General features: G+C 39.1%; 1 protein-coding gene across 1 annotated transcript in view; it reads right to left on the bottom strand.

The window, feature by feature from the left end:
- The window catches only part of LOC136267013 (receptor-type tyrosine-protein phosphatase delta-like), a 91958-nt gene extending 74645 nt beyond the window's left edge, over positions 1-17313 (bottom strand). The window contains exon 1 of the mRNA XM_066062063.1: positions 17163-17313. Within this exon, the coding sequence (XP_065918135.1) occupies positions 17163-17244 (82 nt within the window). The 5' untranslated portion in view covers positions 17245-17313. The remainder of the gene's footprint in view (positions 1-17162) is intronic.
- Between the last annotated feature and the right edge of the window lie 4629 nt (positions 17314-21942).

The raw sequence follows: 21942 nt of genomic DNA, 5'->3' as shown, positions 1-21942 counted from the left end.
AAAGCCTGATGTCCAGCACTCACATACATTTGGATGTGTTGCTAACAGTCATGCACCCAAAGATGAACAACATAAGCTTGATTCAAAGGCCAGGAAGTGTACTTTTCTTGGCTATGGAAATGAAGTAAAAGAATACAGGATGTATGATATGCAAAGCAAGAGGGTATTTCACAGCAGAGATGTGTTGTTTAATGAGCAAGAGAATGAACATGAAGAGCTAACTACTGAAAACAAACCACCAGAACAGAAGAGATGCGATATGTATCAATTGAATACTACAGTAACTGTTGCAAACTGTGATGCTAAAAAACCAACAACTGTTATAGAAGCATTAGTAGTGTAGCATAGTGCGCATTTCGTGCACTTAGTGATACAATTATGAAACTTTCCACATATATATATAGTAATTCTTGTGATATTTATTATTTGATATAGTACCACTGCATATTTGGCCTTAGGCAACCTTTATAACTATGTTTCAGTTGAAAATTTATCATTTTCGTCTTTATCTCCCTGAAGCATTATTTTACACCGTTAAAACAGTTTAACAAGGTTTCAAATTAAATACAACTTTTGTTTGAAGTGAATAGCTCATTCCACCACAAAGTTATTACTTTAGTAATCATAAAATTTGTTGCCCTAGGGGTATAAATTACCAATGGGCAGTAAACTTCATAGAATTTCATGGCTAATATAAATTATCATAACTTTGGAATGAAATCACCTAATAAAAATCAATTAGTTTCTGTCAAGAAGACCTTTAATTTGTAACCATGTTTAAACAGTGCCTCAGGGAGATAAAGACAAAAATGATGAATTCTCAATGAAAAAAAAAATGGCTGTAAAGGTCACCATAGGTCAAATCTGCGATGGCTCTATATCAAAAAAATAATCATCACAAGGAGTACTATTTGTGTGGAAAGTTTCATAATTGTATCGCAAAGTACACGAAATGACCATTTTTTGTGCTATGCTACTCCATTACATTAGCAAGTCCAGACAAAGTTAAGTGGGAAATGCCATGACAAAGGAAATAGAATCCCTACATGCTAATGAAGTGTGGATTTATGGCAACTCCCAAAAGATCGTAAAGTTGTTGGAAGCAAGTGGTTTTCAAATTAAAGATCAATGCTGGAAATTTGGAAATGATCATGATGAAACATTTTGCTGGTTTGAACAGTAATTGCCTTAGCAGTACAGCATGACCTGAAACTGCACCAGACTGATGTAACAATTGCTTTTTTTGAATGACAACTTAAAGGAAGAAGTATACATGAAACAACCAGAAGGATTTATCATCAAAGGCCAAGAGCATTTAGTGTGCAAAGTATTTCTGACTTGAAACAATCTCCATAATGCTGGAATTTTGCACTTGATGACCAACTGAGAAATACGGGTTTTTCACAAACAGCAAGTGATCCATGCCTCTATGTGGCTTCAGAAGGAAATTTATTTATAATTGCAGTGTATGTTGACAATATTTTGTTGATAACTAAGCGGACAAACAAATGCTGGAAGTCAAACAAGTCCTTGCTGAACACTTTCAAGTCAAAGATATGGGTGAGTTGCATGATTTAAAGGTTATACAAAACCAGCATAGCTGGAAAAGTATGGAGTGGCCAGCTGGCTTTCACTAAAAGCATTTTACAAAAGTTTGGAATGGAAAACTGCAATGCAGTCTCTACACCTGTTGATGCCAGTACAAAGCTTACAAAGGCTAAGAACATGATGAATACTTTTACCAAACCTTGTATCAGTCAGCCATTAGTAGCTTTCTGTATATTTCAACAAGGACACAGCCTGACATAGCATATGAATGTAGCAAAGCTTAGTGCTAAGCCAACCAATCAACATTAGAAATCAGCAAAACGTATTATGTGATATTTGAAAGGCACAATGAATATTACTATTATTCTGGTTTATTACACGGCAAACATACTGATAATAATCTTGCTGGATTCTCAGATGCTAACTGCGCAGGAGATCTCAATGATCGCAAATCTACATCAGGATACATGTTTCTAATTAATGGAACTGCTGTCGGTTGGAGAAGTAAGAAGCACTCATGTGTAGCCTTGCCTACCACAGAAGCAAAATATATGGCACTGGCAAGTGCAGCACAAGTCTGGATAAAGCAATTGACTACAGATCTGATGGAAGAATCAACAGATGCAACTGTAATCTTTGATGAAGACAACCAATCAGCTATATCTATGACCAAGAACACGGATGTGCTAAGCATATCGATATCAAGTACCACTTTATTCAAGAACAGATCAAGAATGGCACTAGCTGTACAGCTTAGATATTGTAGAAGTGAGGAGATGATTGCTGACATGCTCACTAAAGGACTTTGTCTTGAGAAATTTGTGAAACCAAGAGAAATGACTGGAGTTAACATGATGACTACATAGTTTAACTGCAAGTGAAGAAGAAGTGTTGGAAGATGTGGTCACTTGAGACAATTACAAATACATAATTACAATTACAAAATTACAATTACACTAGAGACAATTACAATTACATATACCTCAGACACACCCGACTATATTGATGTGCAACAAGCACAGTATATACGTGACCGGATTTGCAGAAAGGGGTCTTCCACACACATACAATTCTATGAATGTGGAAGACGATAACTTATTGTTCAAGTAACATATAAGCCTGAAATTTTCTCTGTCAATATTATTGTGTTGGTACTCACTGCTGACCAAATTTCAAGCCATTAGCTTTTTACAATCTGAAGACAAAGTTTATAAATTGGATGTGTGTGAAAAGTAGAGATGCACCGATACCGATACTAGTATCGGTATCGGCCCTATTTTGGTGGTATCGGACTTGTATCGGTAAAGCTATAAATGCCTGATACCAACTGATACTTTAAATGATGTCATTTAATTACTTATCAAGATGGCGGTGTACATAGCGCATTGAACGGAGCTGAGCAAAAGCTGATATAAGCCATGAATTCCTTAAAAGAAGCCAGCTACTAGCATTATTAGTACAGTGGAAACTGAAGTAAGCCACGAAATAAGATTCATTGAAGCCATAAACTTATCTTTGCGAGTAATTGATAGCCACAAAACCAGTAAACTGCAGTTGATGGGATTAGCAAATGAGTTTAGTAAGCTTAAATCACTAGCTGTTTCTTGTGAGAAATGCCTGTGGGGCAAAGTATCGGTATCGGCCATTTCTGGCCTCAAATTTATCAGATCGGTAGTGAAAAAGCGGTATCGGTGCATCACTAGTTAAAAGCTCCTTTTTGCAAATCCGGTCACATATAGGGAAATTATAAATCAATTTTTATAACAATTTTTTCCCTAATGTATGGTTACAGCTTTGGCACCACTCTAAAAACTACCCCGACACTTTCATTCATGGAAGTGGACCTCACAAGAGCAAGCTGCTCTGCTTTCCAAAACATTACAGAACTGTTGACTTTTCCAGTCTATAGAACATTAAATTTTGCCTGTGACACCTCTCTGTATGGCGATAGGGCTGTTTTGTGCCACATCAATGATGATCATGTGCACATTAAAGCTTATGATCATTGGTAAAATTTGCTCACCTAAAATACTATAGTTAGTACCTCTATATTCAATTGAGAGTACTTACACTGTGCAGCATAATGTGGCACACATCTTTAGCAAGGCACTGCTATGGCACCTGTAGAGATGAGCATCAACTCATCATGCCTACCATGTACCAGAAAGATGATGTTATAGGCAATGCTGATGGATTCAGCAGAGTTCCTTTGCCAGAATACTTAGCGAAAGCGTCCTCACCACCAGAGACTATAGAATAACATGGACCAGCATTGAAACTGGGTCACTACTGCTGACCCGGATGACCCACTGACCCGGATAACAATCCAGGTCAGACCCGGATTTGACCCGGATGTGACCCAGATTAATTAAAGCCAAGGCATGCGATAAGAGCTATGTTTCGGGTAGTCTCGAGCGAGCAAGACTATGTTTTGAGCGTTCAGTTCGTGTTGAGTAAACGAGTAGTTATGTGCGGTAAGTTTATAATTTAAAATCAGTCTCTTGCCAGGGCTCCTATACTGATCCATCAGCATATGGTGCCCCTGTGTCTAAGCGATGGGCGGAGGAAGTAGTTGATATGAGGGGGGGCTGGGCTGAGCCAGACTTATCAGGAGGCACTACATTGTCTCTGGTTTAGTAAGGTGAGACCAAAAAAAAAAAAAAGGTCACAACCAGCTGACAATAGCTTCCTATGTCACCAGCTACACATTTATAGCTGATAAACTACATAAAAATCCTTACATAGCTCACTACACACTGCTCTAATACTGTGACTGCTCTATTAGAGTATCTCGATCTTTATCACGACTTTCAGCCCCACTCCAAGAAGGATAACTTCGGTGTGATATCATTCTGAGGGGCCCCTCCCCCCCCCCTTTCCGCCGCCTATGGTCTAGGCCCTTGTATGCTTGTAATGTATATTCATTAAGACATTTATTCTCTCTTTCTCAGTGGGTTTTGGTTCCACGTAGCTACTGTGAGTTTACAGACAGCAATTAGGTGTAGCTTCGTGCATACCCAGTATTACAATTTCCCAAAGTGGGTGTGGCTCACAAAAGTACTTATCCTACTGCAAGACTTGACTATATACAACTCCTTCTTAGACATTTTTAAAGAGCAATTGACTGATTGTTTAATGATGTAATTATGCCTAATATCTGTGTGTTTGTACTCTAATTGATATACAGTAATAAATATAATATAACTCTTACAATAATTGATTAGTGGGCATGGCTCCACATAAGCTTGCAGACAGCCAACGGACACGGTTTCCTGCTACAGACTGCACTTACTATTAAATGGGCGTGGCTGAGCGTATGTTTGTAACGCGATAAGTGGGCGTGGGTCATGAAAAAGCTACGCGATAGCGTTTATAAGTTTTCACGTTGTCAAATGAACAATTTCGTTTCTCACATGATCCAATCCGGGTCAGATCTGGATAATTTGTAAACCGGGTCGGACCTGGATGACCTGGAGAAAATGTGACCCGGTTGACCTGGATGACCCGACCCGGTTTCAACGCTGACATAGTCCAGTCATTTTATGGAAAAAAAGGGGTCAACCTTTAACTAATTGCAACATAAATGGTTTCAACAGATTCTAGCACAGAAAAATGTGCTCTATAACATATCAAAAGTCCCGGAAAATCCCATAAGGGGAAAGTGACCTTTTGCATGACCTTTTTTGCCATTTTTAGTAAAAAATTAGGATTTGTGCTTCTATTTCAGCTATACATTATCCAAACTATTTATATTTGGTATCAAATGATTGTTCTCACTATAAGGAACAAGATGACACTTGTTTGGTATCCATAACTTAATCTGTTCTAAAGTTATCATCATTTTACTGGACAAAACTAATATTATTTAGTCCCGCCCACGCACTTAATTAAATTTTGATGTAAGCTATTTATTGCTTGTCTAATGATAGTTTTCCCATGGCAAGGGACTATTTTCATAACAGAGGGTCATAATGAAGACTAGAAGGTGCATGTGTTACCATGGAAACCAAGAAATAGCATAGGTTTATATACAATTTGGTTGTTTTCATTCTCCATTGTCATAAAGATGGATTTAATTCTTTACAACTCGAAACCTGACATTGTACAAGTTAAGTTAGGTACATACACAATGACACACGTTAACCATGGCTGTGGTAGGGGAAATCTATTCCCTTGTGTATATAAATGGTAAGTTTCGCTTTCATTCAGTGTTGGTATCTGTATCATCTTCTTCATGGATTGAGGTGTCTGAGTTGGTGCAGCCTGTTCCCTTGCAGTTGCCACACAAACAGAAGAGCATTTCACCTTGTATTTCTTGCAAGTGCATCTCATGCTGCTGCAGTAAGTGTGACAGTTACATCTAATCATTTTCAACAGCTCATCTGGAGCAGGTGATAGATCAGTTAGCACAGGCATCAGTTTACCATCATAGTCTTTCTACCCCCATGCAGTTGGCTGCACATCACCTTTCCACTCTTGTGTTTGGAATTATACATGGAAACTGTGATATTTAGCAGCAGCTGAAGTATGTGGCAAAGTTTGTGGAAGAACAACTGTATTGTTTTTAGCTACCTATTCACAAAAACGCTTGTATTGGAGAGAGCTTAATCCTTCCTTTGGACTTACACTGTATAAATCCACTAGTGCTTGCTTTCCTGCAGCCACGATGTCATTTGGTGTAGATGCTACTGCACTAAACACTTTGGCCTGCATTTGAAAGTATTTACTGGACTTTACCTTTCCCAATGCTGTGGTGTTGTGCCACATCCAAGTATTGCATGTAGGAAGAGAATGTTGTATATAACATATTTCAAAGCCAAGTTTCTCTTTGACAGCAGTTATGTTCCACAGCCTGGGTTTCATAGTGGCTATTTTGGCTCTGATTTGAAAAATGTGTTGTGTGATTCCAAGCAGGCATGATAACACAACAATACAAGAAGATCGGTGTCATCACCAACTAGCACAGTATCTGCTACTCTGCATGGCTAATTCTACTGCTTTTTGACAATCATCACATCAGCATCTCCTGAAACATGGTACACTTTACAATTCCTTTCCAAGAAGCAGCTAAGCATATTAATGAACTGCTACTTGTTGGTACTGTTCAAAAAAGCACCCTTCTTCATGTTCAGCTTCGTATCTTTGGTGAATGACATGTGAGAGGTCATCAACAAAAGATATGGTACATCTGAGGAGGGCCAAAGGGTACTCCGGAGTAGCTGTGTCATTCACCAAAGATACGAAGCTGAACATGAAGAAGGGTACTTTTTTATTGAACAGCACCAACAAGTAGCAGTTCATTAATATGCTTAGCTGCTTCTTGGAAAGAAATTGTAAAGTATACCATGCTTCAGGAGATGCTGATGTGATGATTGTACATTACAAAAAAGCAGTAGAATTAGCCATAATAGCAGACACTGTGCTAGTTGGTGATGACACCGATCTTCTTGTATTGTTGTGTTATCATGCCTGCTTGGAATCACACAACACATTTTTCAAATCAGAGCCAAAAAAGCCACTATGAAACCCAGGCTGTGGAACATAACTGCTGTCAAAGAGAAACTTGGCTTTGAAATATGTTATATACAACATTCTCTTCCTACATGCAATACTTGGATGTGGCACAACACCACAGCTATATGACATTGGGAAAGGTAAAGTCCAGTAAATACTTTCAAATGCAGGCCAAAGTGTTCAGTGCAGTAGCATCTACACCAAATGACATCGTGGCTGCAGGAGAGCAAGCATACAGTGGAAGTCCAAAGGAAGGATTAAACTCTCTCCAATACAAGCGTTTTTGTGAATAGGTAGCTAAAAGTACTACAGTTGTTCTTCCACAAACTTTACCACCTACTTCAGCTGCTGCTAAATATCACAGTTTCCATGTATAATTCCAAACACAAGAGTGGAAAGGTGATGCCAGTGAAATGCAGCCAACTGCATGGGGGTAGAAAGACTATGATGGTAAACTGATGCCTGTGCTAACTGATCTATCACCTGCTCCAGATGAGCTGTTGAAAATGATTAGATATAACTGCCACACTAACTGCAGCAGCATGAGATGCACTTGCAAGAAATACAAGGTGAAATGCTCTTCTGTTTGTTGCAACTGCAAGGGAACAGGCTGCACCAACTCAGACACCTCAATCCATGAAGAAGATGATACAGATACCAACACTAGTACTGAATGAAAGTGAAACTTACCATTTATATACACAAGGGAATAGATTATCCCTTACCACGGCAATGGTTAACGTGTATCATTGTGTATGTACCTAACTTAACTTGTACAATGTCAGGTTTCGAGTTGTAAAGAATTAAAATCTACCTTCATGACAATGGAGAATGAAAACAACCGAATTGTATATAAAGCTATGCTAATTCTCGGTTTCCATGGTAACACATGCACCTTCTGGTCTTCATTATGACCCTCTGTTATGAAAATAGTCCCTTGCCATGGGAAAACTATCATTAGACAAGCAATAAATAGCTTAAATCAAAATTTAATTAAGTGCGTGGGCGGGACTAAATAATATTAGTTTTGTCCAGTAAAATGATGATAACTTTAGAACAGATTAAGCTATGGATACCAAACAAGTGTCATCTTGTTCCTTATAGTGAGAGCAATCATTTGATACCAAATATAAATAGTTTGGATAATGTATAGCTGAAATAGAAGCACAAATCCTAATTTTTTGCTAAAAATGGCAAAAAAGGTCATGCAAAAGGTCACTTTCCCCTTATGGGATTTTCCGGGACTTTTGATATGTTATAGAGCACATTTTTCTGTGCTAGAATCTGTTGAAACCATTTGTGTTGCTATTAGTTAAAGGTTAATCCATAAAATGACTGGACTAACATGGACACAAAAAAGTGAATGTGTCAAGATGGACACAAATAAGGAGAGTAAAGTGGAAATAGTCTGAGATGACTGCTATATTCTCAAAAAGTCTGGCAAAGCCACTGGGTTGAAGCAACGATTTTTGAAAGTGTGATAATACTGATGCATAAATCTATGATTCCAGCACATAATGATATTAATACGAATAAAGTTATCAGGTTTAACACATAAAAAAATTCAGGATTCCATGATGTTTGATCGTAAGACTGTAACTTCCTGTCCACATTTTTCAATATTTGGTACGGGTGGAAGGCTATCAAGAGTATTATACTGAGGAGAGTGTCCCACTCTCATATACCAGACAGACATTCCCTATCAGCTAATCAAAATTTTTACATTAGCCAGCACTTAATTTAACAGTCATCTCATGCAATTATATATATACCTTGGAGTGACTATCGATGAACATTTAAAATGGACCAATCATGTTGGTTGAGTGGTAGCAAAAGCAAATGCAACTATTGGTTTTCTCAAAAGAAATCTAAGTTCCTGTACTTCAACAGTCAAAAAGAATAATTGTTACCATGGTCTGGCCAATTTTGGATTATGCTATGGAGTCCATATCAAACGGTACGGTCGTACCATTTAAGTAGGAATCCATGTAAAATTTTCGCGCGCCGCCCAAAATCCTGCCTTTAAAAATCATCCTAGAGATATCTTACAAGACGAAAATCACCTTTACAGAATAGTACTAGTCCATCTAATACATAAAACAGCATTAAATACAACAAAACGCTTACAGGTGGCCGGATACAGAATTTTAAAAATCGCCAAAACTTTGAATTTTAGACTGACTGCCTGACTGCCTGACTGCCTGACTACCTGACTGCCTGACTGGCTTACCACAGTCGAAAGCCTAGAGGCCAAACGAAGCAGTGCACGGCCCCCATTTTACGCAACAATAACAAACTCACCAGTGGGATGTGCCTTTTAGGGTTCCAATAACTGTGTGCCCTCTGCGCCTTGTCTTTTCTTTTATCTTCAATCAGGTTGCTTGTCTTCTTCTTCATCCAACGAAACCATATCGAGGTGTTAATTTTCTGTATCAACACTTTCTTTAAGCAGCATAATAGAATGCCACAAGATTATTTAAGGCGCTTAGACTACTCTACTGTACAGAGGAATAGATTATATTCCTTACTGATATAATCTATGACGGAGGGTACTGTATGGAGGTACTGGTACTAGATAGCTTCACGATAGGTCACAAGATCACGCCCATTCTTCATTCTACGCATCATCAATCTATTGATTGAAACCACAATGACACACCCCTTTTGCGCTAGCTGTATTTCAGTGACCACACACCTTCAATTTGGAAGGCTGACTCTACATACTCTATAATCGTTCGAAACCACGCCCCTTTTTGGCAAGTGGACATCTGGCAGGCTGCCTCGAGATACTCTAACACAGCAGTCACCCTAATAGAACAGTCACATGTTTATAGCTAGCTGTAGCTATGCCTTAACAAAAAAAACTTAACAAACTAGTATATTAAAAATTATAAATTTAAAAATAAAGTAGGAATCCAAGCGATAAAAAGTAGTGAAACAAGAGAAGAAGGATGGTAGCTATTACAGCATAGCTCGGTGGGAAATTCCTACTTTGGCATTGAACACAAAATAATGGCTATATCATGCCAAAGTAGGGATTTCCCACCGAGCTTTGCTGTAATAGCTACCATCCTTCTTCTCTTGTTTCACTACTTTTTATCGCTTGGATTCCTATTTTATTTTTACATTTATGATTTTTAATATACTATACACAAGTAAATATACATAAGTTTGAAATGATGCAACATTGAGCTACTCGTTTTATTAGATATATACTCCTTAGTGATAGCAACCTCACATCTTTGTCACAAAGAGATAACATGAAACTTGTAACCTTAAATATCAAGACACACGGTAGTGTGTCGTGCGGCCCAAGAAGCCGGCACGTAACACCCGTGAGTATATTGACAGGAAGAAAGGAAATGCAATTTTCGCACCTCCATAGCTCTGTGCTTCCTTGATGAAACAAGACAATTTTTGCTGTAGACATGCCCTCCAACTTCAGCACTCCACACTCCAAATTTGAGCAAAATCGCTTCACGCTTTCTTGAGATATGCGACTTCAAAAATTGGCTTAGTTTCTTCATTTTTTTCTTCTTATTTTTCTTCCTCTTGTCGCACAATTACAAAAAACACTATAAAACGCGAACGCCATATCCGATTGCCTTGAAATTTGGCGCACAGAAGGGGGTATAGCGGCGCATCTCGGTACCACCTTTGGCTGGAATACAATAAACAGGCAAAGAGTTATGAGCGGTTATTCACGAAACATAACACTCACGCCTACAGGGTAAACCGCGTATGGGAAGAAGCTGAAAATCGGTGGATGAATAGGTTAACTATTGAACCTCAAACCTTTGGTGGTTTGAAAGAAACCGAGCTAAAAACCAGGAAGATACAATGAAAAAACCAACAGTGTGTAACAATTATGCAATCGAGATTAGCTAATAAAAAACGACTGCTTGCCACGCCTACCAGATAAACCGCTTGGGGTAATGCTTTGAAAATCGCTGTACAGATGGAGTAATCATCTTAGAAAGGCTCATCAATGGTGTAAAAAAATCAGACTTAAAGCCACGCATGAAATCCAACTTGGTGCAGTAAGTGCAAGATCGAGATACTCTAATAGAGCAGTCATCCTAATAGAGCAGTCACCCTGAAGAGAATTCAAGAGATCAGCTAGAAACAAGAAACCTGTATAGAGATCAGCTACACACAAGTCACCCTGTAGAGAGATCAGCTAGAAGAAGTTACCTTGTAGGGAGTTCATGCAACTATGGAAAGAGATAGTTCAGCTAGAAGAAATCACCTTGTAGAGTTCAGCTAGAAGAAATCACCTTGTAGAGTTCAGCTACAAAGAAACCACCATGTAGAGAGTTCAGCTACAAACAAATCGCCCTGTAGAGAGATCAATAGAAGAAGTTACCTTGAAGAGAGTTCAGCTACAAAGAAACCATCATGTAGAGAGTTCAGCTACAAACAAATCACCCTGTAGAGAGATCAGCTAGAAGAAGTTACCTTGTAGAGAGTTCAGCTACAAAGAAACCATGATGTAGAGAGTTCAGCTGCAAACAAATCAACTGTAGACAGTTCAGCTACAAACAAATCTCCCTGTAGAGAGATCAGCTAGAAGAAGTTTCCTTGCAGAGAGTTCAGCTTCAAACAAATCACCCTGTAGAAAGATTAGCTAGAAGAAGTCACCTTGTAGAGAGTTCAGTTACAAAGAACCACCATGTAGAGAGCTCAGCTACAAACTAGTGACCTTGTAGAGACATCAGCTAGAAGAAGTTACCTTGTAGAGAGTTCAGCTACAAAGAAACCATTCTGTAAAGAGCTCAGCTGCAAACAAATCACCTGTACAGAATTCAGCTACAAACAAATCTCCCTGTAGAGAGATCAGCTAGAAGAAGTTATCTTGTAGATAGTTCAGCTACAAACAAATCACCCTGTAGAGAGATCAGCTAGAAGAAGTTACCTTGTAGAGAGTTCAGCTACAAAGAAACCATCATTTAGAGAGTTCATCTTCAAACAAATCACCTGTAGAGAGTTCAGCTACAAACAAATCTCCCTGTAGAGAGATCAGCTAGAAGAAGTTATCTTGTAGAGAGTTCAGCTACAAACAAATCACCGTGTAGAAAGATCAGCTAGAGGAAGTCACCTTGTAGAAAGTTTAGTTACAAAGAAACCACCATGTAGAGAGCTCAGCTACAAACTAGTGACCTTGTAGAGACATCAGCTAGAAAAGTTACCTTTTAGAGAGTTCAGCTACAAAGAAACCATTCTGTTAAGAGCTCAGCTGCAAACAACTCAACTGTACAGAATTCAGCTACGAACAAATCACCCTGTAGAGAGATCAGCTAGAAGAAGTTACCTTGTAGATCGTTCAGCTACAAACAAATCTCCCTGTAGAGAGATCAGCTAGAAGAAATTACCTTGTAGAGAGTTCAGCTACACAGAAACCACCATGTAGAGAATTCAGCTGCAAAGAAATTACCCTGTATTAAATTCTGCCACAACAAATTGCCCTGTAGAAAGATCAGTTAGAAGAACTTATCTTGTAGAGAGTTCAGCTACAAAGAAACCATTCTGTAAAGAGCTCAGCTGCAAACAAATCAACTGTACAGAATTCAGCTACAAACAAATCACCCTGTAGAGAAATCAGCTAAAAGAAGTTACATTGTAGATTGTTCAGCTACAAAAAATTCACCCTGTAGAGATAGTATCTAGAAGAAGTCACCTTGTAGAGTGCTCAGTTACAAAGAAATCACCATGGAGATTTCTGTAATCAATATATGTATTATATATATATATATATATATATATATATATATATATATATATATATATATATAATTTGTACATTTACTGATAAAATATTTAAAGTACATCTACTTCATCTTTTCTTCGTCCTGTGGTAAAGAAAAAAAGATAGGTTAAAAAGTCCCAAAGCCGGGGTATACAAATACAAAAAGAAATGAAATCTAATCCAAAACAGCCAAGCTGTAAAAAAAGTGCGGCCCTCAAAAAGGCTATGGTGAAAAAAGATGTGAAATCCAAGGTGGCGGCCAAGAAATGGTTGTGATGGTAGGTTAATGCTAAAAATTTTAATAATGACAATTCAGGTGAATTTTGTGCCAAGACCAAGCGGCACAAAAATTCACCTGAATTGTTGTTATTAAAATTTTTACCATTAACCTACCATAACAGCCATTTCTTGGCCGCTACTTTGGATTTCACATCTTTTTTCACCATAGCCTTTTTGAGGGCCGCACTTTTTTTACAGCTTGGCTGTTTTGGATTAGATATATATAATTATCAACAAAGTGATTCAGATACACGACAATTAATTAATCCCTCTCCATACCACAACTCAAGGCCATCATTAGCGCTACACGAGACCAACATCAAGAATAGACTGTCATCTATACTCCTTCTTCTCATCAGTAATAAAGTCATGGAGCAACTTACCCCCTGACAGTGGCAGATTTAGGGATGAGTCTAGGGGCCTTTTGACCGCCATTTTTTTTTTTGTAGTATGCATGACAATTGTGCTCTATATGTCATGAAAATCTCATCCAGTGAAGTCTTGTCTTTCTACTTGTGATGTTTAGCTACAAATAGCTACCACCAGTCTCTATCAAGTAATGCCATACTTTCAAGACTCCCAACGGCCAGCCTAAATGCCCATATATTTGAGAGTTCACAACTAGCTGTACATATATGAGTGGCATTGTATTAACAAACAAAATTTCTCTAACACAAACAGTAACTTTTCTTTGATTGTTGTCTAAGTAACTATATAGCCATACACATCAAAATCTGTTCAATGTATAAACTTTCCAATATTTAGAGTTTGTCAGCATTTTCAAGGGGCTGCATTGAGTGCATTCTAAAAGATCCTGTCTAGCAACTACCAGCGTTGAAACTGGGTCAGGTCATCCAGATCATCCAGGTCATCCGGGTCACATTTTCTCCTGGTCATCCAGGTCCGACCCGGTTTACAAATTATCCGGGTCTGACCCGGATTGGATCACGTGAGAAACGAAATTGTTTGTTTGGCAACATGGAAACTTATAAATGCTAGTCATGTAGCTCTTTCGTGAGCCACGCCACTTATCGTGTTACAAACATATGCTCAGCCACGCCCATTTATTAGTAAGTGCAGTCTGTAGCATGAAACTGTGTCCGTTGGCTGTCTGCAACATTACATGGAGCCACGTCCACTAATCGATTATTGTAAGAGTTGTATACCAGTCTTGCAGCAGGATAAGTGAGCCATACCCACTTCAATATATCGGGAAATTGTATGCAGGAAGCCACACCCAACTGCTGTCTGTAAACTTACTGTAGCTACATGGAACTAAAACCCACTGAGTGATTATAAACTTACCGGCTTAGTTATCACATAACTACTCGTTTACTCAACACGAATCGAAAGCTCAAAACATGGTCTGACTCGCTCGAGACAACCTGAAACGTAGCTCTTATCGCATGCCTTGACTTTAATTAATCCGGGTCACATTCGGGTCTGACCCGGATAACACAGTGGGTCATCCGGGTTAACAGTAATGACCCGGTTTCAATGCTGGCGACTACACCATTGTATTTGAGTACACAAAGGTGTGTACTGTGAAGAGCTGCTGGACAGGCTATTATAATAATTCAATAGCTGGAAACTCTGGCCCATCAGCAATTGTACACTGTAAACATCAAAATCGAGTTATCAAGATTGAGATATCCTAATAGAGCAGTTACCTCTAATACAACACTTGAATTGAATAAAAATTGTGATGAACCCCATGCTGAAATCACTCTCAAATTCCATCTCAGACAATCTAATTTTCAACAATTACCTGAAGGGGGGGAGGGGGAATGCTTCAAGACCCCCCAGGTTGGCATGCTTCACATGATAGTGTGTGCTTAGCACAGTAAGGTGTGCCTTCCCTGTAGTGTCATTTTATTTTGACCCCCCTTTCCAAAAATCTGGATCCACCCTGCCCCTAATACAGCAGGAACAACACTAGAGATTTAAACAGTTGAAAAACTTCATATTATAATTTATTGACTAGTTTGTAATCACCCTTAGGCTATCTATTATGCAATCCTGTGTCTTATACTCCCTGATAGAGCATCTGCACAATACCCATGCATGTAGAATGGTGTATTATCAAGTAATGAGCAACTTGCACAAGGTGTTGTGGATTGTGTCATATGTGAAACCATATAAAAGCAGAATAGTTAGAGCTGTGCCACATATGTGACACTCAGGACAGCCATATTTGTGAATGGCCTAACAAGAAATGTCTATGCAATTATTGATACCAATAAAAGCATGATTATAGTTTAATGGGAGCTCAATTGCTAGCAACATTGTTAAGGGTGCTGCAATTGATATTATGGTCAGACAAATGGGCTTCTTTGTGGGCTAATTAGCCTTACCTATATAGCAACCACCAGAATCAGGTTTTATTGTGATTTTAGTTTTTAGTACATAGGAAGTTTATTGCAGGACATTGTCAACCGTAATGACATTCAATGCATGTGCCCTGACATAAAGACAGACCCTGAAACAAGCTGGATCGTAATGTCTTATAGACGGGTTGCCTTTTTAGGGTGCGTCTCCCGTGTAATGTGAGCTTCCATTTTATGTACCGTATATTTGTGGTCAAAACATCAACGAAAATTTAACCATCTTCATAAACGATATGAAATACTCTACGGTACGTAACACTTAAAAAGCATTTAATCCATCACTCTAAGTGGTAGTCTGAAGTCTTGCAGAGCACTTTTTTCAGCTAGTTTTGCTGCCTCCTAAAATTCATGATTCGTGACTTCGTAGGGTAGGAATCATCTCCTCGCCTTACAAGACAGATATGTTATAGCTCAAACCTTACACTGTAACATACTTGCCTACTAAGAACTGAGGAGCTCTAGCATGCTGAAACTAACCGAAGTGTTTGTCACTGCCATTAGCTGGAATACATTTCTTGACCTACAAAACTCGAAGCGTAGAATACATTTCTTGACCTACAAAATTCAAAGCATGTCACGGAAATGTTACAGTTAAAAACGACCACGCCTTAAAAAGCAAGCCGTTTATACACTACAAGGGGGTGACACACAGGCACTCACTGTAGGTAGATCTGCGACCGCGGTCAAAGTCTAAGTCAAAGGTCAAGGCCACCAAATTCGTGCCAAATCAACGGTCAAGGGTAAAAATTTCAGACCGACAATCGAAAAGTACTGAAATATCATAGCTAGGTCACTGGTCAAAGATAGAAAAAGGCTCTTGGTCACAGGTCAAAGCGAAATTTCCGCTGGTCAAGACTTTGACCGCGGTTGCAGATCTCCCTACAGCACGTATCTACGTGACATCCCTTTGCATTTAATAGGAGTGGCATAAAAGGAAGGCTGTGCCTAGAGTCACAGCAATCACATGAATAAAAAAAATTAGACAAAATACTTTAGAAAACAAAAAAAAAATTTGGCTGAAGAGAAGGATCGAACCCAGGAGATCCCATACTCTAGCCCAGCGCTCTACTGCTGTATCACTGTGGTGCCAGCTAACCCTACTCCCTTGGTTTGTAGGTCATTCCCTATATAAGTAAAGAAGAAACTAAACCTGAACCCTTACACTAACCCTGAACCCTTACACTAACCTAACTCTAAAGTACAAGACGCATCCCCTAAAGTCGAATGCTTGGGGCATAGCTACTACTAGGTGCGTCCCCTAAAGTTGAATGCTCGGGGAATACCAGGCGCGTACCCTAAAGTCGAATGCTCGGGGAATACCAGGCGCGTGCCCTAAAGTCGAATGCTCGGGAATACTAGTCTCGTGCCAACCCTAGCTCGCCTCAAACTCAACAAAAACTTACTTTCACTCAACTAGTGTGTGAATTCTGGGTGACTGCGCCGTGATTTTAGCAGCAAAATGTCCAGTCACGGTCGTGACTCTAGGCACAGCGTAAAACGAATGTTGGATATATACAAATGTTTTTCTTTTCATATACAATATTATGTGGGGTGAGAGTGCTACTGAGGTCGATTAACTGTCAAGGATAAGCCCATATCATGGCAGCAGCTATTTTGCTGTTGTAATCTTGAAGCGAAAACTCGTCATAATGCTGATAACACACCACACGATATAATACGTCACTTACCATGTACTACCAAGGATACAAACATCCCTAAGGAGTAACTCCTTGATGTGGCACCTCTCACGCACCAGCCAAATATTACCATCGATAAGGCCAATACAAATAAATTTTCGGTTTCCCGTCCACTGTCCGCATCTGATTACTGTCAGCTCTAAAATTCATTATTCCGTATTCTTCCATTATTTTCCGGTTATTCTGATAAATAGTATAATAATAATGACATAATGACACAGCAAGTGTATAAACGCTATTGTAATTAGCTGATTCGTGGTTCAGTGGAGATAGCAAAATGCTCTGATGGCTGCAACTTTCCGGTTATTCTTGCATATTGGCAGGTTTCAGGGGCGGATCTATAGGATTTATAAAAGGGAGGGGCTAATTCAAGGTACTAATCGGGTAGAGGTGTGCGAAGCATGCTGGAACTAGGGGGGTCTGGGGCATGCCCCCCAGGAAATTTTTGAAAAATGGATGCTAAAATACTGCAATTTGGAGACATTTCCACGTAAAATTCATATTTTCTGACTGTAGATATTTTATATACTGCCTTTAGATTATAGGTATGGCTCTCTGAAGCATTTTGTTAATGGAAACGTTTGGGTAGGTACAGACAACCAAGTACATGATGCACCCCTCTCACAATTGCACAACACTGAATAGGTGCATGTTAGAATAAAGTTGAAAGTGGAAAATTTTGAAATTTGAACAATACAAGATTGAATCTGAGAGCCTTTTCAATGGAAATTGTATGCCTGAATCAAGTATTGCCATACATATTTATTAACTATAAATGTAGATGAATGAAGCACTTTAAACAGACCAATGACGGTAATGTACTTCATTGTTAGTCTCGCGTGGCCAGACCGCTTTTTCTTCGTCACGGCGCTTATCGATTAGAGATTATAAGCGCCTACCACTTTTTCTTCGTCACGGCGCTTATCGATTAGAGATTATAAGCGCCTACCCCTTTTTCGAAGTAGGCGCTTATAATCTCTAATCGATAAGCCCCGTGACGAAGAAAAAGCGGTCTGGCCACGCGAGACTATGCAATTTTGTGTGAGTGTGAGTGTGTGTGTGTTTGAATAATTAAAAAATTATTAATAAAAAATAAATAAAAAAATAAAAATAAAAAAAAGACTACTTCATTGTATGTATAGGTGCAGGCAGATTTGGAAAAATTCCATAACAGAACCAACTATATGCTTCCAGTTAATGTTTTATTAGAGTAGTTAGGTGACTGCTCTATTAGAGTATTTCGATCTTGTACACCTCCAATGCTGATCCGGGTCCTTGTTTCATAAACTTTAGCATAAATCCACTGATAATACCTTGGAAAGATGTTTATAAGGTGGTTTTATGAGTATTTGTATTACTAGTGATCATATAATTATGCTAAGACAAAATTTCATTATAATACTCAGCATATTGACCAAGTAAAGCCTAAAAGTGAAGGGGGGCTTCAGCCCACAAAGCCCCCCCCCCCCTAGATCCGCCCCTGGGTTTAGTAAAAACAGTGTCAGCTTACGTGTCAGCAGTGCTATCAAGTCGGCACAAACTTCACGTTTGTGTTAATTTTGCAACTTGAAAAGGAAGGAACATGCTTTTGTGCAGCTTTTTATAGCTGTGCCAGGAAAATAATGGCTTGAAAGCTGGCAGTCTCATAATGATAGCTAGATGAGGTCAGGACGGGAAACAGGAAATTTATTTGGAGTGGCCTAAAGGCTCACGTGTACCTCAGATGGTGTAGCCGTTTAGGTCATTTTGGACATAGTAATGAGATGGCTTAGCAAATAGTAAGGATTTTAACAGCTTTGTTGAAACTTTTTGATTAATTTCATAAGTGGCGCCACGCCCCGATTGTATAATGATTGTTTGTAATAAAAGTCAAAATACTCTAATAGAGCAGTCAACTACCAACAACATAATAATAATAAAGCTGCAGTTTAAGTTAATTATGCATTGTACGTAACTGCATACTTGTGACCACCTGGGTCCCCTATCAGCCTAGCTGTCTTGACCCACTACTGACTGAGTGATTGATTGATTAATTGATTGATTTATTGACTGACTGACTGATTGATTGACTGATTGACTGACTGATTGATTGATTGATTGATTGATTATTTAAAATCACAGTACTCGGCAAAGCCGTTTTTCCATACTGAAGTAAAGACACAACAATCAATTGTAATCATAATCATAAGGGGGGTTGTCCTAAGTCTAAGGGGACATGTCATTATAGTTAATCAGTCTACATCAAGAATAGTATATAATATCTGAATTTTGAAATTGTCCACAGAGTTTCATATCACTATAATTATTATTGTTATTTCCAAGGAATGATTGTTCTTATTGAAAATAAATTACTATTTTACGTGTGTAGCTTTACGCTGTGTTCTCTTATAACACTTGAAAATTGTTGGTAAAAAGATTCAGTTGACCAACATGCTTGTGTTGCTGTTGTAGCTAAATCAAATACTTTGGTAGCACGCAGCAGCTTAAAACGTCAAAAAATTAACTAAAAACCAATAACTAATAATTATGAAATTCATCACATGCTCTGTCTGATGAGAAAGTCATTGCTTTTGATTGTCTATTTGCTACTGGGCAGACAGACAAATTATATAACCCAAGGAACTAGATTTCAGTTGTCCCATGTAAAAAAAAAAATTAGCATTCTGAGAAATTAGCCAAGTATATAGGTGCTGAATAATTAAAATATTATCCACTTGATTCTAGACTTAATATTATGTGATTATAATCCTTTGCAAATGTCTACAGCCTCTGGGATTGCAACCCTGGTCACTAGCTACTGTTTTTTTTTTGTTTTTTCTTTAGTTTCCTCATTGCTGGTATGTTCAGTCCTCAGTTCAACCACTGATATTTACAGCCAACAAGCAGAAAAAGAGCTTATGCCAGTTAATAATATTTGAGTGACATAATCAGATGCAGGTATTCGTTAACTGAGCACGCACATATGCATGTACACACACACACACACACACACACACACACACACACACACACACACACACACACACACACACACACCTTGGACCTTGGGAGAGAGCCATCCTGTGGATGATGCTCTGGTTAAAAGATAAAAGAATCCACATTAAATCAGTGGCAACCATGTCAAGGACGAGCAGTTACACATTTGTGTCGAGCTATATCCTGGCTTCTTCTAAAAGATCTTTGGCAGGTCTGACAGTGAAAAGAGTTTGGCTCAGAAGCTAACACTCCTCCATTAATTAATTGCTTCCATAAATCCCTATTTTGAGCTTTACGGTACCATAAACAGTCATTGTTTGAAAAGTTCTTTAAGTCCTGAATTTTTCTTGCCACCGTAGCTTCACACCATGCCCTTGAGGGCCATCTAAACAGAATCGAATCCTCTTTGGTATGTGATCATCAGGCATGCGCACCACATGTCCCAACCATCTAAGTCTACTCAAACTTAAAAGAATACTAATTGACTCTCACATACCAAAACTTTCAGCCAATTGAGCAGTGTTGATATGCTCTTCCCACTGTACAGCATGTCCAATACCCATAATGCATATAATACAGCAACGATGAAAAAATCTCTAGCTTCTTCACAAGTACCTGAGTGGGAGCCCAGGTCTCTGTACTGTACAAAAGGGTACCAAGCACTACAGATTGATAGACATGTCTTTTAGTTTCAATACTAAGATCATGATCCTTAAACACAGAATTGCAAAGCTCTCCAAAAATTTTTGAAGCCTGTGCAATTCGATGATTAACTTCCCCTGTCATTCTATTATGTGCCTCTACAAGTGACCCCAAATACTTAAATTTCTTCACTACCTCTACACTACCACCAATGAAGCTAAATCCTCACACACACACATACACACACACACGCACACGTACGCACGCTACAAACACATGCACACACTACACACTACACACACACACACACAAAAGCAAAGCCTACAGCAGCTGTGCAAGGCACCGCTATTGCTGCCCAGTGAACCAGCACTGGGATTACTGCGCACCACTCAGACGCTTGAGCCTTGTGCAGGCATATCCTCCTGTAGCAGGGCTAGTATCCCACAGGAAGACTGTCCAGGTCTCACAGAGAGAGGTCGCGGAACCTGACAATGACCCCAACACTGCTAAACAAGACAAGGACAGCTGGGCATTTATTTCCCCAGTAAACACCAGGTAGCCATTGATGTTACAGCTGGGTGGGCTGCTTCCCCAGATGACACCAGGCCACCAGGTCTCCAGCTGGGTAGACTGCAATGTGAGTAAAATTTCTTGCTCAAGGAAACAACAACACCAAATTGGCATAAATGAGTACTGAACCTGGAACCTCTCGATTACCAGGCCGATGCTCTAGCCACTTGGCTATGCTACACACACACACACACACACACACACACACACGCACACACACACACGCACACACGCACACACGCACACACGCACACACCCACACACGCACACACGCACACACGCACACACGCACACACGCACACACACACACACACACACACATTGCATCATCAAAGGCAGCAGTCTATAATGTGCTTAGTTAATTGTTTCGTGTACTTTATCACTGGTTGTTAAGTGTGATGTACTTTGCTTCTTGTATATAGTTGTGAATCTATGCTAGGAGGCTCCCAAACCCCACTATAATGGTACCACAGGGGTGTACCAGTGGCGGATCTAGGATTTTTAAACGGGGGTTTCTGAAAGTTGCAATTGGTATAGCTGAATAAGGCATGTGGTGACATTTCTCTGGAAAATTTTTAGATTT

The sequence above is a fragment of the Dysidea avara genome, chromosome 9 (assembly GCF_963678975.1).
Source record: "Dysidea avara chromosome 9, odDysAvar1.4, whole genome shotgun sequence".
Lineage (NCBI taxonomy): Eukaryota > Metazoa > Porifera > Demospongiae > Dictyoceratida > Dysideidae > Dysidea > Dysidea avara.
Note: the sequence above shows the minus strand (reverse complement) of the source record. Positions and strands in the feature narration are given on the sequence as shown.